At 43.2% G+C, this 14,253-nt stretch overlaps 2 protein-coding genes across 11 annotated transcripts in view; one reads left to right on the forward strand and one right to left on the reverse strand.

The window, feature by feature from the left end:
• Positions 1–495: 495 nt before the first annotated feature.
• SS18L2 (SS18 like 2) lies at positions 496–3,787 on the reverse strand. Its single transcript, XM_082724645.1, has 3 exons — positions 3,492–3,787; positions 3,145–3,221; positions 496–1,013 (listed from the first exon to the last, which is right to left on the reverse strand). Exons 1-3 carry the CDS (start codon positions 3,558–3,560, stop codon positions 926–928), a joined length of 234 nt encoding a protein of 77 aa, XP_082580771.1. The 5' UTR covers positions 3,561–3,787; the 3' UTR covers positions 496–925.
• A 3,035-nt stretch (positions 3,788–6,822) lies between these two features.
• SEC22C (SEC22 homolog C, vesicle trafficking protein) overlaps positions 6,823–14,253 on the forward strand; it is a 32,296-nt gene continuing 24,865 nt past the window's right edge. The window contains exons 1-2 of one of the 10 annotated variants that reach the window (XM_082724562.1): positions 7,263–7,661; positions 10,152–10,228. Coding sequence is in view for 3 of the 10 variants with exons in the window: in XM_082724557.1 (XP_082580683.1) it covers positions 7,192–7,661 (470 nt within the window). In the remaining 7 variants the exon portion in view is untranslated. Of the gene's footprint in view, positions 7,662–7,729; positions 8,019–10,151; positions 10,229–14,253 lie in introns of those variants that run through there. The other 9 variants (XM_082724560.1, XM_082724559.1, XM_082724557.1 and 6 more) reach the window with 9 other exon arrangements.

The raw sequence follows: 14,253 nt of genomic DNA on the forward strand, positions 1-14,253 counted from the left end.
CTTATACCCAGAAGAAAGGATCATCCTTCTCTCTTAAAATGGAGGGATACTGAGAATTTGAATGAAAAGGCCATGCTAAGTTCCCACAATTTACTACACGTAGCTCATATCCTTCTGTCCTCTCAGTTTCCCACAGCTTTCCACTTTTCCTCTAATCACATATAAAAATGATCAAGTTTAACTGTTTCTTTGGGTCTTCATTTCTTTATGAAGGGCTCCTATGTCACATAAAACTTAAATTTATATGCCTTTGTTAATCTGTCTTTTGGTATAGAGCCCCAGCCAAGAACTTTAAAAAGATAAGAGAAAGAAGATATTTTTTAAAAAGTATGTTAAAAGATATTATTAGATGATATCAAGTAATAATTAAGAATTACTATTGATTTTGTTAGCAATGATAATGGTGTTATTACATATATATTTTTTAAGTCTCCACAGTTTTTCCGGAAGACCAAATGGAACACTATATGCAAATCTCTGTACTTGAAATGAGTGTTTCGTGGAAAGACAGGCTTTATTTCAAAGCAACCCCAAAACGGCCAGGTCCACAACTACAAACTGGAGGAGGGGGGAGCACACAATTACACATCCATTAGGCAGGGCCTCAGTCAGGAGTCTTGCCAGTTCCTCTTGATTCCCCACCACCTAATCAGTTTCCTCTTCAGGCTGAAACTGAAAAGTAGAATTGAATATGCCCATGATATCTCTGTTATCCAAATACGCCTATTTCAGGAAAGAGGACATCTGGAGCTTAATTATTAAAATATTTACACTGAGAATATAGTTCATTTAGTAGCTTTCTTCCCATTTTCACATTTTTAAAAGAGCCACAGAGGGCTCATTCAAGTTTTAAGCATTTCAGTTGGTAAAGATCCTGTCTTTACTTCATAGGACATGGATTATAATCAGTAAGTCCTCAGAAAGATTATTCCATTGCTTTTGAAGTACTGGTCGGGTTGGCATCTGCAATGGTAGCCAAATAAATGAGATTTCTGTGTAACACATGCTGGTACCTATGGGTGAAAAGAGGCAAAAATTAGAGGCTTTGTTTTGCTGAACATGAACAAAAGACTGGAAAGGAATTTACGCACTCAGTTGGAATGGCTCATCTCTTGACTGGATGATTCAGTATCGTCAACCTCCTTGTTTAACACCAACGAAAATATATCCAGAATCTATCTGTTCTCACGTATCACTTTCATAGCTACTTCTCTGGGTCAAGCCACTATCCTTGCTGTATTGGACCAGTCTCCTAGCTGGTCTCCCTGCTTTGCCTCTGCACTCCTACTCTACCCCCACATAGCAACCTAAGTGATTATTGTGCAGTTTAAGTCAAGACTTGCCATACCTCTAATTAAACCCTCCAAAGGCTCCTATTTCATTCTGAGTAAAGCTGAGCCTTCTAGCCCTTCTGGTGGCCTACAAAGCTCTACATGATTGGGGCCTCTAGTCATCTCTCTGACCTCAGCTCCTACCACTTTCCCTTCGCCCACTGAGGTCTGGCTGAGGTCTGCCTACAGTGTCCTCTTTGCTGTGACCTGAAGCTAACTAGTGTGCTCCAGTCAAGGGGGCTTTTCCACCTAATGCTGTCTCTGCTTTATATATCTAGCTAGCTCAGCACTCCTTCTTGCCAATTAGCCTGCTTTATTCTTACTTAAAGCACTTATTAGTATGTGCCTAATTGTATGACTTCCTCCCTCTAGATTCTAGGCTCTAGAATGTAAAGTCCATAAAAGCAGAGCGGGCACCTGATTGGATAAAAAGCAGAGCTGGTTTTGATACTGATTCCCCAGTAGCTGATACAGTGTCTGGTATTCAGTAGTAGTTGTAAAGTATTTGTGGAACAAAATTATAGAAGGAACAAGGCACTCTTATGTTATCATATGAGCTTACTATAGTAGTGATTCTCAATCAGGGGGTACAATTTTCTACCCAGGAAGACAAATCAGACTGGGGACTTGGGCAGGAAGCATGGCCCATGCAATGTGAAAAAGACCACCAGAAAATTTGGTAACTTTCTTACCCCCAGGTTGAGAATCACTACACCAAAATAAATATTTTGCAACTATTTTCCATATTGAAAAAATGAGAGTTTACTATAAACTGCAAAAAAGTAAACTACCAGATGCCAGAACCGAATATAAAGACTTATGCAAAGATGGCGATCTCTACTTTTCCACTGAGCTGTTCGGTGAGAACCTATAGGTGATTTTTTTTTAGGGGATGGAAAAAAGCTGGGACGCCTGGGTGGCTCAGTTGGTTGGACGACTGCCTTCAGCTCAGGTCACGATCCTGGAGTCCCGGGATCGAGTCCTGCATCGGACTCCCAGCTCCATGGGGAGTCTGCTTCTCTCTCTGACCTTCTCCTCGTTTATGCTCTCTCTCACTGTCTCTCTCTCAAGTAAATAAATAAAATATTTAAAAAAAAGAAAAAATCATGGTTTTCTTAAAGATGTCTTCAGTAAAAATGAAATAATGTACTTTTCTATAATAAATGGAGCATAATTCCTAAAAGAGACTATTTTCTCTGATTTTGGCATATAGCTAGATAGCACATTCAATTACTGTGCAGAATTGGACTTCGGCCTAATGTGGAAGTCTTTTATTGGTCCCTGTGTGCATTACAGACCAACTGCAAGTTAGAAAATGAAGAGGGTGTGGCACCTGGGTAACTCTGTCGGTTAAGCCTCTGACTCTTCATCTCAGCTCAGATCTAGATCTCAGAGTGGTGAGTGCAAGACCGGTGTTGGTCTTAAAAAAAAAAAAAAAAAAAGGAACTCAGCAGTCGAATGGTCTGACGCTCTCAGGAAAAAGATAAGCTGGGGATCCATGAGGAGAAACGGGCCAGAGCTCACATCCCCTGAGACTAGTTTCCCATGTGTTCCCTTCCCCATCCCTATAGTCATCAACTGACCCGTCTACGTGAAGGAGGTTTGCCATGAGCATAAGTCAAATTTTGAAGAGGGTGCCACGTCTAACTCCAGGCTTCACAATGTGCTGTCTGTGTAGTTTTGGGCGGGTAAGTAACCTCTCTGAGCCTCACCGGCGATCAATCACGCAAGACTCCTAGTTCAGGGCAGCTGCTCTATCACCACACTGGTTTCACCCTACACTCAAAAGCCGGGGGTTGGAGCGGGTACTTACTGGACACACTCATTCGCCCGGCCTTTGTTCTGATACTCCACTATACAGCGGATGAGCTGGTCATTCTCCTCCAAAAGCTGAAAGACCAGAGAAGGGGTCACTGCAGAGCGTAATCAGGACGGCCGAGAACACTGCCCTCCCCCAACTCTCTCCAATGCCGGGCTGTCCTGCCCCAGTCCCTTTGCCAACTTCGTTCCCATCTCACTCCAAACCCCTGCAAAGTCATCCCCCTACGCACACCACAAGCCTCAGCGGGGATTCCGCTCACTCCAGGAAGATTCCCGCACCCACCCGCAGCCCTTGGGATCTCAACTAAGGAACATCTCTCTGCCCGAGTTTGCGCTCACCCGCTGGATCGTCTCCTGATTGACTTCCGCCTTGCCTTTCAGCCAGTCCGGTACGAAGGCCACCGACATCCCGGGAAGCCAGGTTGGACTTGGGCCTCAAACCCTGCGGACCCCGGCACATCTATATCAGAGCCTACCAGCTAAACGCACTACGGCCGCAGCAGGGACCCACGATAGGTGGGGCCCACGCTCTCGGCTTTGATTGGGTTCTCTCTTGACTGGGAACAGGCGGAACGTCATTTGTGATTGGGCGCGCAGGAGCAATGCTTAGAGCGTCAGTCTCGGCCCCGCCCCCGTCCCCGGGGCTTGGAGCTGTTTGCCCCTCCTTTGCATTTGCGCAGTCCTGAGAGCTAGCCTCGGGGGCGGGGCCTGGCAGGAGCAGCTCGCCTCTTAGGCGCGGTGTCCCGTCTGTCTGCGGGAGTACCTTGCCCAGGGTCACGCAGGAATCGTGACCAGGAGAGGCGGGGCAGTCATATAAGAAATCAGAATTACTGAGAAAGCAAGACAGAAGCAATTACAAAGGCTGTTGAAAGGTTAATCAAGGTAGAGACTAGAACTTTGATGTCCTTAATGAAGGAAATTTCAGTGATGTGTCGAGGCAGCAGTGAGTATTGCCAGGGACAGTGAAATTCAGGAAAGGTGGAGCAAATGGGACCTTTAGAGTAGGCCCCTTTCCCCAGGAAGTTTGGATGTAAAAGGGAAAAGGGAATGAAGGTGGTAGTTGGAGGGACAGAAGTTAGTGGGAGCTGAGGATTCTCACTTTAATGGTTGCTCTTTCCTCAGTGAAGGAGGCATCTGGAAAAGGGAGGGAGATGTAGAAGAGTGAAAGATCTGGGGAGCATGTGGGAGATTTCGAGGTTGGTTGTGGGAAAAATTGGAGATAGGCAAACATAGGATGCTGGACCATATTGAGGACTTGGTGGAGGTGGGCAATGTACATACGTAGCACTAATCTGTATGGCTTTGAGATTTTTTTCCAGCAACACTTACAGCTCAGGAACAGATACAGAGAAGCCAGAAGGTTGGATTCCCCCCCCCCCCAGAGTTGGAGTGCTGCCAGGCAGGTGTGACAGAAGAATTACTGCACAGTGGAGCATATTGGGAAGAAGGTGATGAAAGTGATAGACCTTGGACTTTCAGCTGATGGGAAAGAGTGGAGAGATGTGATTGGAAATAAACTTTGGAGAGAGGTGATACACAGGACAAAGTAGAAGGCCAAGTGGACTGGAGGCTTCTGCAGGCCAGAGAACAGTGGGTAGACTTCTGGGAACAGCCTAGGGACAGTCAGAGATCAGGTGTCTGCATTTGCAACTTTGGACATGGAGCTCTTCTGCGGTGATAACAGCAGTCCAGGGTGTAACCCTGGAAGTGGAGGGATGAAGAAGCCCAGAAGAGAAACCCTCTGGAGTCAGAATGGCCAGTGATTGGAGAGGAGGGCTAGTACTTCAGATGCCACATCACCTCTGTACCCAGTCCACTGAGATGCCTGGGCCACACTAGCTGCACCAGTCAGAAGGCACAAAGCCCTATTATAAAGCACTCACATTGCAGGTTCTGAGAGCCCGAGCTTCAGAACCTCTGGGTTTTTATGGGTTTGGTGCCAATTTTTCCTTCCCCATCCAAGCCAGAGCCTTGTTTTCATGACTTGTGGTGAGAAGAACCTATCTTCCTTCACTTGTGAATGCACTTTGAGGGGGAATCCTAGCTTCTTCCCAGGCCCATTCAGTGAAGGGGTTTTCAATCTCCTTTTCAGTCTCCTTTGTCAGTCCCCAAAAATCCCATTGATTTTATCCTTTGTGCCTTTTATGACCTACGCTCATGATCTTTCGTCACACAGGCCAACACTGACTCAGTGTGGGAGGGGACTACACAAGAATGTGAATACCAGGAGGCAGGGATCCCTGGAGTTTGTCTTGGACTCTGTCATAACTCTCTTCTGTTTCATTTTGTAATTTTTCTCTGTCTATGTAATTGTCCTGCTTCAATTTCCACCCATGTGGTGGTGACTTTCAAAAGTCTATGTCTAGGGGCGCCTGGGTGGCTCAGTGGGTTAAGCCACTGCCTTTGGCTCAGGTCATGATCTCAGGGTCCTGGGATCGAGTCCCATGTCGGGCTCTCTGCTCAGCGGGGAGCCTGCTTCCTCCTCTCTCTCTCTCTCTCTCTGCCTTCCTCTCCATCTACTTGTGATTTCTCTCTGTCAAATAAATAAATAAAATCTTTAAAAAAAAAAGTCTATGTCTAGCCCGGACTGGTACATGGAATGTATATTCATGTATACATTATATATTCAACTGCCTACATTGACATCCCAACTAGAAATCTCAAAGGCACCTCAAATTCAGTTTGTCTAAGATGGAACTAGTGGTCATTCTTCTTTCCAAAATCAGGCCCTCTTCCAGTGTTCTTTATGTCCTATGAATCCTTCCAGTATCTACCCATTCACCCAAGACTGAAGAGTGGCATTACCCTTGAAGATACTTTGTCGCTCTTCCACATCCAAATCACCACCACGTCTTGTTGATTTTGCTGCTATGAGTGTCTGCAGACTGGCTACTTCTCTTCCTCTTCATTGTGGCTCCAGTCCAAGCCCAAGCTCTAGCATCATCCTCTCATGCCCAGATGGCTGCACTGGCTTCCCAGCCGGACCTGTCAGAGCTTCCATGAGCCTTCTTCATTTTGTTCTTAACTACAGCAGCCAAAGTGATATTACTAACGCAAGTTTGATCAGTTTCCCACTGTCCTAAACTTTCTACCGTGGCCTATAAGATCCTACAGACTTAGCTCTTCTCTCTAGTGGTTCTCACCCTATTCCTTACTCTCTAAACTCTTGAGTTTTTCCTTCCATGTCTTTTTTTTTTTTTTTGGTGGCAAAATATACATAACATAAAATTTACCATTTTAACTTTTATTTATTTTTTTAAAAAAGATTTTATTTATTTATTTGAGAGAGAGTGAGCAAGAGAGAGAACGAATGGGAGGGGCAGAAGGAGAAGCAGACTCTCTGCTGGGTAAGGAGCCTGACATTGGGCTCACTTCCAGGACCCTGGGATCATGACCTGAGCTGAAAGCAGATACCTAACCAAGCCACCCAGGCGCCCCCACTTTAACCATTTTTATTTTTTTAAGATTTTATTTATTTATTTGACAGAGAGAAATCACAAGTAGATGAAGAGGCAGGCAGAGAGAGAGGAAGGGAAGCAGGCTCCCTGCTGAGCAGAGAGCCCCATGCGGGACTGGATCCCAGGACCCTGAGATCATGACCTGAGCCGAAGGCAGCGGCTTAACCCACTGAGCCACCCAGGCGCCCCTAACCATTTTTAAATATACATTTCTGTGACATTTAAAATTTTCCGTTGTTGTGCAGCCATCCCTACCATCCATTTTTCAGAGCCTTTTCACCTTCCCCAGCTGAAATTCTGTGCCTGTTAAACACTAGGTTCTCACGTACTACCCTGATTCTTTTCAACCCTCCAAGGAGCCTCCCTATTCTTTAAACATACTCTACCCTCTGTCTGAAACACTCTTCTTTCCCCCTTTGCCTAGTTAGCTACTAGTCAGCTGGTCTCACATTCTGAAGGAAGCCTCCTCCTACTCTGAAGTTCAGACCAGAACCTCCCGTAACTTCCCTGAAAAACCTTGTTCTTCTCTGAAGAACACATACCTCAATTTGTATTTGAACATATGTGTAATTGTTTGTTTGATGGGTGCTCTCTCTCTGCCCTCTCTTAACATAGTTTTTAGTGTCAGGAGTTCCTCGTTGTGTCCCCAGTGCCTGGTAGAGTGTCTGGCGCAAAGCAGGTGCTCCAAATTTGTTGGACGAAAAGTAAATGGACGAATTCTGCTCCTCTGCACTGGACCATCCATCTGTGATATGAATGTCTCCATCCCCAGATTGGGATGTGTCCCTCGGGGTCGGACTTTAGCACCTCATCCAGTGTGGCAGGAGGCTGTGCTCTTTGGTTTGCCTATCTTGCCTATTTTGCTTCCCGCCCAGGGGCGCAGACAGCGGAACACACACACAGCTGGGGCGTGTCGCGCAATTACGCGGAACCTTCCTGCCTCGGCACGTCAGTTGCGGACTCTACCCCGGCAGGAATCGTGCTTAGACCGAGAAGTCTCCTGGCACCTCCGGACGTGGGAATTACAGGCTTGGACATCAAACCCAAGAGGGTGAGAGCCAGGAGATGGGAATTAAGTTGGGAGGCGCGCGCGCCCCTGCCACACCCCCTCTACATTTGGGTTGCAGCCCTTTAAGAACCCGCTCATTCAAGATTCCTCCGGGACCGGCGGTGAAAGCGCTCCGGGATTGGTCTGTTCGGGTGAGGGTGTCGCTTAGCAGCAGCGAATGGAGAATTCAAGACTTGCGCATGCGTACCACCGCCTACCTGCGCCTGGGCCGCCAGTGACCTGGGCCGGGTCCGCCCGGTGGGCCGAGGTTGCAGAGGCGGCGGCGGATGGTACAGTGGCGAGGCGGCGAGGCGGCGCGAGGGGCGGGCGCCGACTCCCGGAGGCCGCCGTCGGGGCGAGGTGAGGGCTCGCGGGCGGAGGCGGGCGCCGCGGCCCGTTAGCCTAAAGCGGGCGGGGTCGGGTGTGGCGCAGGGCGGGCCTGGAGATGGAGGCGGCCCCGGGCCCGCCCCGCCCTCTGGCTGGGTTGAGCCCCACCCGGCTTCGTGGGGCTTTCAGGAGCCGTCTGCCCCGCTGTCTTCCTCCCCCGGCTGCTCTCCGGACTCAGGGAGAACCGAGGCGCGCGCCTTCTGGAACCCTCAGCTGACAGATGAGCGTCGAGCGCTGCTCCCAATGGGATGAGAAGGGGTGTGTCCAAATGAGAGAGGGGGCGATCGTTCCCTTGATTATCCACGAAGCCCCTGTCAGAGTACTGTTTAATTTTAATAGCAAAGTTTCCTTACCGTACTGAAATTATACGATTTGGGTTACCAAATACTGGGTGCATTGGACCAGCTTTTCCGAACTATCAGGTGTAGGAGGTGATGTACATCTGTGTCTATTATAGACTTACATCTAGACCTCAGGAGACGGAAGGATAAAAAACAATCTGGGGAAAAAGGTTTTTAGAAATCAGAGCCACAAAAGAATATTCCCAGTGGCCAAAAGTAATTGGTGATATTTGCTACAGGATCAGAACAAAAAAATAAGCTTCAGACTAATGGGTAACGTAATTTTAATTAAGGTTTACCAAGGAATTCATCCTGATAAAGGGAATTTTAGTAAAATTAGAATGTAAAATAATTGAAAGCGGTTTAATATTGGTAAATCTAATTAAGTTGATATAATAGAATTTTCTCTGGAAAATACATTTTAGACGATGGTTATTATAGATCTGTATGTGTTGACAACACAGAAGACATCTGGAGTCGGAAAGTTTTATTCTTAGAAGGAGCTTCAGAAACCAGCTGCATCCAAAAGGTGATTGATGGTCAGGGAGGAAAACTGACTTATTCAAAGAAACACAATGAGTAAGGAACAATTGTAACAGTGTAACCCTAGACCTCTGTTCCTTCTATTAACAGGTCTCTGATTAGTTGAGTAGTAAGTAATGCTCTAGCAGAAAGTAGGTGTAATCCCAAAGACTGGATTTAGAGAGGCAGAATAAAGTGAAAAGGTTACACAGGTTTTTGAATATTTTGAGTAAGGGAAGTTTGTTTTTGAATCCTGGTTCTATCACTTATGCCTTTGAAACTACAGTTTTCCCACCTGTTCAGTGTAGATTATGATTATTAGATTATCTACCTCATAGATAATTATTAGCATTAAATAACATTATCAGTTTAAAAGTTCCTAGCATAATGCCTCACATTTAATATTAGCTGCTATCAAGTTCAGTCCCCTACTCTTCTTAGCTCCTATCAAAGAATTGACCTCAACCCACCCACCCTCCATACTGTCCCCAACCAACATGGTACAAAGGAGCCTGAATGATCTTAATTGGGTAACCAGTTCTCAAGTCTTGTGGCTGAAGATGAATTCAGTAAGGATGACATAACTCAGTATTGTTTTCTGCATTGTATATTCGAGGAGTGGGTAGTATGCCTTATGGTCAAGACTTTGTTTGAATATTTGAGTACCGAATAAAACTTTTTTTGTTTGTTTTTGTTAATCTTTTGCAAGGCCTGGTCATGACTGGGTCATTTAATGTTTTTCTTTCACGTTTTCTTTCTCTCTCTGTTTTGGAGGGAGGAGGAGGAGGAGGAGTATATGTGGTAGGGATTTGAGAGAGGGCTAAGTGTAAGGGGGGAGGAGAAAAACCAGTGGGAACAAGGGTGGCTTTCAGCTTGGTACAAAGTCTTTGCTGGTAGAAGAGGGATAATCTATGACATGAGCAGTTTATAAATAGATGCTGAGAAGAGGATTTAGGGAAAGGGGGATGCAGATTACGATATAATTTTCATAAAGCCTAATAGTAACTTGGGTGCTGTAATTGTTTACTAATTCAGTTTCTACTTTAAAAAAATCTATTTATATAAATTTTTTTTCCTCTCTAAGTAAAAATTTATTGTGGAACAGTGCTCAAAATATGGATCAGAATATGGCAAGATCTGAAAACCCACATTTCTTTTCCCAGTGGGAAAAAATAAAGCAGCTTTTAGGTCATTCATTCATTTGCTTAGCAGTTTTTACTGAGACCTTCCTCATGTGTGCCAGGCATGGTGTCAGGTTATGAGGCCTACTGACCTGTAGAAGCAGCTGGGAAGACCTGGAAGACAAACTAGTGTCTCTGTGTGAGTACTCCGAGGTTACTTTTGTCTTTATATAATGGATAATATATTTTTTTTCTTTAATTGTGGCATGATTTTCCAGATTTATACCACTACTTCTTGTTTTTTAAACTGAATACAAGTTATTGGTAAACAGCTTTTATTTTAATTAATTCTCAGATTAGAGTACCTTCCAGTTTGGAAATGCCATGTAGTTATGGAGCTGCTCGCTATAAAACATGTTTTTCTTTTTTTTAAAAGATTTTATTTATTTATTTGACAGAGACACAGCAAGAGAGGGAACACAAGCAGGGCGAGTCAGAGAGGGAGAAGCAGGCTTCCTGCCAAGTGGGGAGCCTGATGCTGAGGCACCATCCTAGGACCACAGGATCATGACCTGAGCCAAAGGCAGATGCCTAACAACTAAGTCACCCAGGCACCCCATAAAACATGTTTTTCAACATTTGCACATAAATCATTGAAACTATAGTTAAGTAGCAGAAAAGATTATTGTCTACTTATAGAGATATTTGAAAATGACACTTAAACATAAAAAGCCTCATTTAAGTAAATGGTATAAAGACTTTAAGTTAATACTTTTTTCTTCAAATTTTATTTAAAAGTAATTATAAGAAGTTGCCAAGATAGTATCGGGAGGTCCCATATACCTTTTACCTAGTTTCCCCCATTGGTTACTTCTTACATAATAAGGATGGTACAATATCAAATCTAGGAAATTAACATTGATATAAAGTATATATAGTTCCATGCCACTTTACCACATGTGTAGTTTCCTATAACCACCATCGCAGTCAAGATACAGAATTGTTGCTTCACCACAAAGATCTTCCTCTTGTTCTCCTTTCTAGTCACACTCATTCCCCTCCTCCTCACCAACCCTAACCCTTGGCAACCACGAATCATTTCTCCATCTCTGTAATTTTGTCATTCTGAGAATGTTACATAAAAGGATTCCTATGATACGTGACCTTTTGAGATAGGGTTTTTTTGTTGTTGTTGTTCCACACAGTGCTTTTGAGATCCATCCGAGTTGTTTTGAGTTTCAATAGTTTCTTTCTTTTTACTGCTGAGTAGTATTCCATTATATGAATGTACTGTTGTTGTTTTTTTAACCGTTCACTATTTTTAGGATATTTAGTTGTTTCCTGTTCTTGACTGTTATAAATAAAGCTGTTAAGAACAATTGTACACAGGTGTTTGTGGGGACATAACTTTTCATTTCTTGAGATAAATGCCCAGCAGCGTGATTGATAGATCATTTGTTAATTGCATGTTTAGTTTTAAAAGACACTGCCAAACTACTTTCCCCAAGTGGCTTTTCTGTTTTGTAGTAACATATGAGAGATTCAGTTCCTATGCATGCCTTCCCAGCATTTGATATTTTCACTTTAAAAAATTTTAGCTGTTCTCATTGGTATGTAGTATTATCTCATTTTGATTTTAAGTTACTTTTCCCTTAATTGCTAGTGATGCTGAACATCTTTTCATGTGCTTTTTTGCCACCTGTGTATTCTTTTTGGTGAAATGTCTGTTCATGTACTTCACCCATTTTCTAATTAGATTGTTTTTTTACTGTTGAATTTTGAGAGTTCTTTATAGATTCCAGTTATATAGATATCTGTATATCAGATATGTGGTTTAAAAAATATTTTCTCCCAGGGGCGCCTGGGTGGCTCAGTGGGTTAAGCTGCTGCCTTCGGCTCAGGTCATGATCTCGGGGTCCTGGGATTGAGTCCCACATCGGGCTCTCTGCTCGGCAGGGAGCCTGCTTCCTCCTCTCTCTCTCTCTCTGCCTGCCTCTCTGCCTGCTTGTGATCTCTCTCTGTCTAATAAATAAATAAATAAATAAATAAATAAATAAATCTTAAAAAAAAAAAAATATTTTCTCCCAGTCTCTGGATTGCCTTTTCATCCTTTTCGCTGAAGGTTTTGCAGATTGAATATTTTTAATTTTGATGAAATCCAATTTACTGTTTTTTCTTTTGTGGATTATGCTTTTGGTCTCATGTCTAAGAACTCTTCTCCAAGTCCTGAAGATTGTCTCTTATATTTTCTTCCATTTTTATAGTTTTATTTTTTAAGATTTACATTTATGACCCATTTTGAATTGATTTTTATGTAAGGTGTGAGGTTTAAGTCAAGAATTTTTTTCCTTATAGATATCCATTGCTACAGCTGTCCTCACTCCACTGAATTGGTTTTGCACCATTGTCAAAAATCATTTGGCTATACTTCTGTAGGTTTATTTCTGTATTGTCTATTGATCTTTGTTTCTGTTCCTCTGCCAGTAGCACTCAATCTTGACTAGTATAGCTATATAATAACTCTTGAATAGGATAGCATGGTTCCTTCCACTTTATTCTTTTTCAAAATTGTTTTAGCTATTTTAGTTTCTTTGCCTTCCCACATAAATTTTAGAATAGGTTTATCTATCTCTACAAACTATCATTCTGTTGTTTTTATAGGAAGTGCATTTAACCAGTGTATCAATTTGGGTCAGAATTAACATCTTTACTACATTGAGTCATCCAGTCCATGATCATGGTATTTTTCCTCATTTATTTAAGATGTTTTTGATTTCTTTCAGCAGTGTTTTGTAGTTTTCAGCATAGAAGCCCTATAGATGTTGAGTTAAATTTATACCTAAGTATTTTATTTTAAAAATTATAGCTTCATTGAGATTTTTTTTGGCATAATTGTACATTGGCATAATTGTTTTTTTTTTTTAAGATTTTATTTATTTAGGGCGCTTGGGTGGCTCAGTGGGTTAAAGCCTCTGCCTTCTGCTCAGGTCATGATCTCAGGGTCCTGGGATCGAGCCCCATATCGGGCTCTCTGCTCTGCGGGGAGCCTGCCTCCTCCTCTCTCTCTGCCTGCCTCTCTGCCTACTTGTGGTCTCTCTCTGTCAAATAAATAAATTAAAAATCTTTAAAAAAAAAAGATTTTATTTATTTATTTGACAGAGAGAGATCACAAGTAGACAGAGAGGCAGGCAGAGAGAGAGAGAGGGAAGCAGGCTCCCTGCTGAGCAGAGAGTCCGCTGTGGGCTTAACCCACTGAGCCATCCAGGTGCCCTGGCATAATTGTTTTTAATTTTGTTTTCTATGTGTTCTTGCTAGTTTATAGAAATAGTTGATTTCTTTTTAAAAAGATTTATTTATTTATTTATTTGACACACAGAGAAAGATCACAAGTAGGCAGAGAAAGGCAGAGAGAGAGAGAGGAGGAAGCAGGCTCCCCGCAGAGCAGAGAGCCCACTTCAGGACCCCATCTCAGGACCCTGAGATCATGACCCGAGCCAGAGGCAGAGGCCTTAACCCACTGAGCCACTCAGGCGCCCTACAGTTGATTTTTGTATGTTGATCTTACATCTTGCAACGTTTTTGAATTCATTAGTTCTGGGAGGTGTTTTGGTAGGCTCCTCAGGATTTTTCATGTAGATTGTTATGTCATTGGCAAATAAGAGTAGTTTTGTTTCTTCCTTTTGTATCTGTATGCCTTTTATTTCTGTTTCTTGCCTTATTGCACTGGGTAGAACTTCTAGTAATATGTTTAATAGTAACTGTGAGCACAGACATCATTGTTTGATATCTGATATTAGAGGGAAAGCATTCCGTCTTTTTTTTTTTTAAAGATTTTATTTATTTATTTGACAGAGAAAGATCACAAGTAGGCAGAGAGGCAAGCAGAGAGAGAGAGAGAGAGGAGGAAGCAGGCTCCCTGCTGAGCAGAGAGCTTGATGCGGGACAGATCTCAGGACCCTGAGATCATGACCTGAGCCGAAGGCAGTGGCTTAACTCACTGAGCCACCCAGGTGCCCCTTTTAATTTTTTTTTTTAATTTTTTTTTTTAAGCATTCCGTCTTTAACCATTAAGTATGATGTTAGCTGTTAGGTTTTTTGTAGATGTTCTTTACCTCATTGAGGAAGTTCACCTCTCTTTGTATTTTGCTGAAGATTTTATCATGAAGAAGTGTTGAATTTCGTTAGATGTCCTTTCTATATTAATTGATATCATTGTGTGATTTT

Source organism: Mustela nivalis, assembly GCF_964662115.1.
Source record: "Mustela nivalis genome assembly, chromosome: 1".
In the NCBI taxonomy this organism is placed as follows: domain Eukaryota; kingdom Metazoa; phylum Chordata; class Mammalia; order Carnivora; family Mustelidae; genus Mustela; species Mustela nivalis.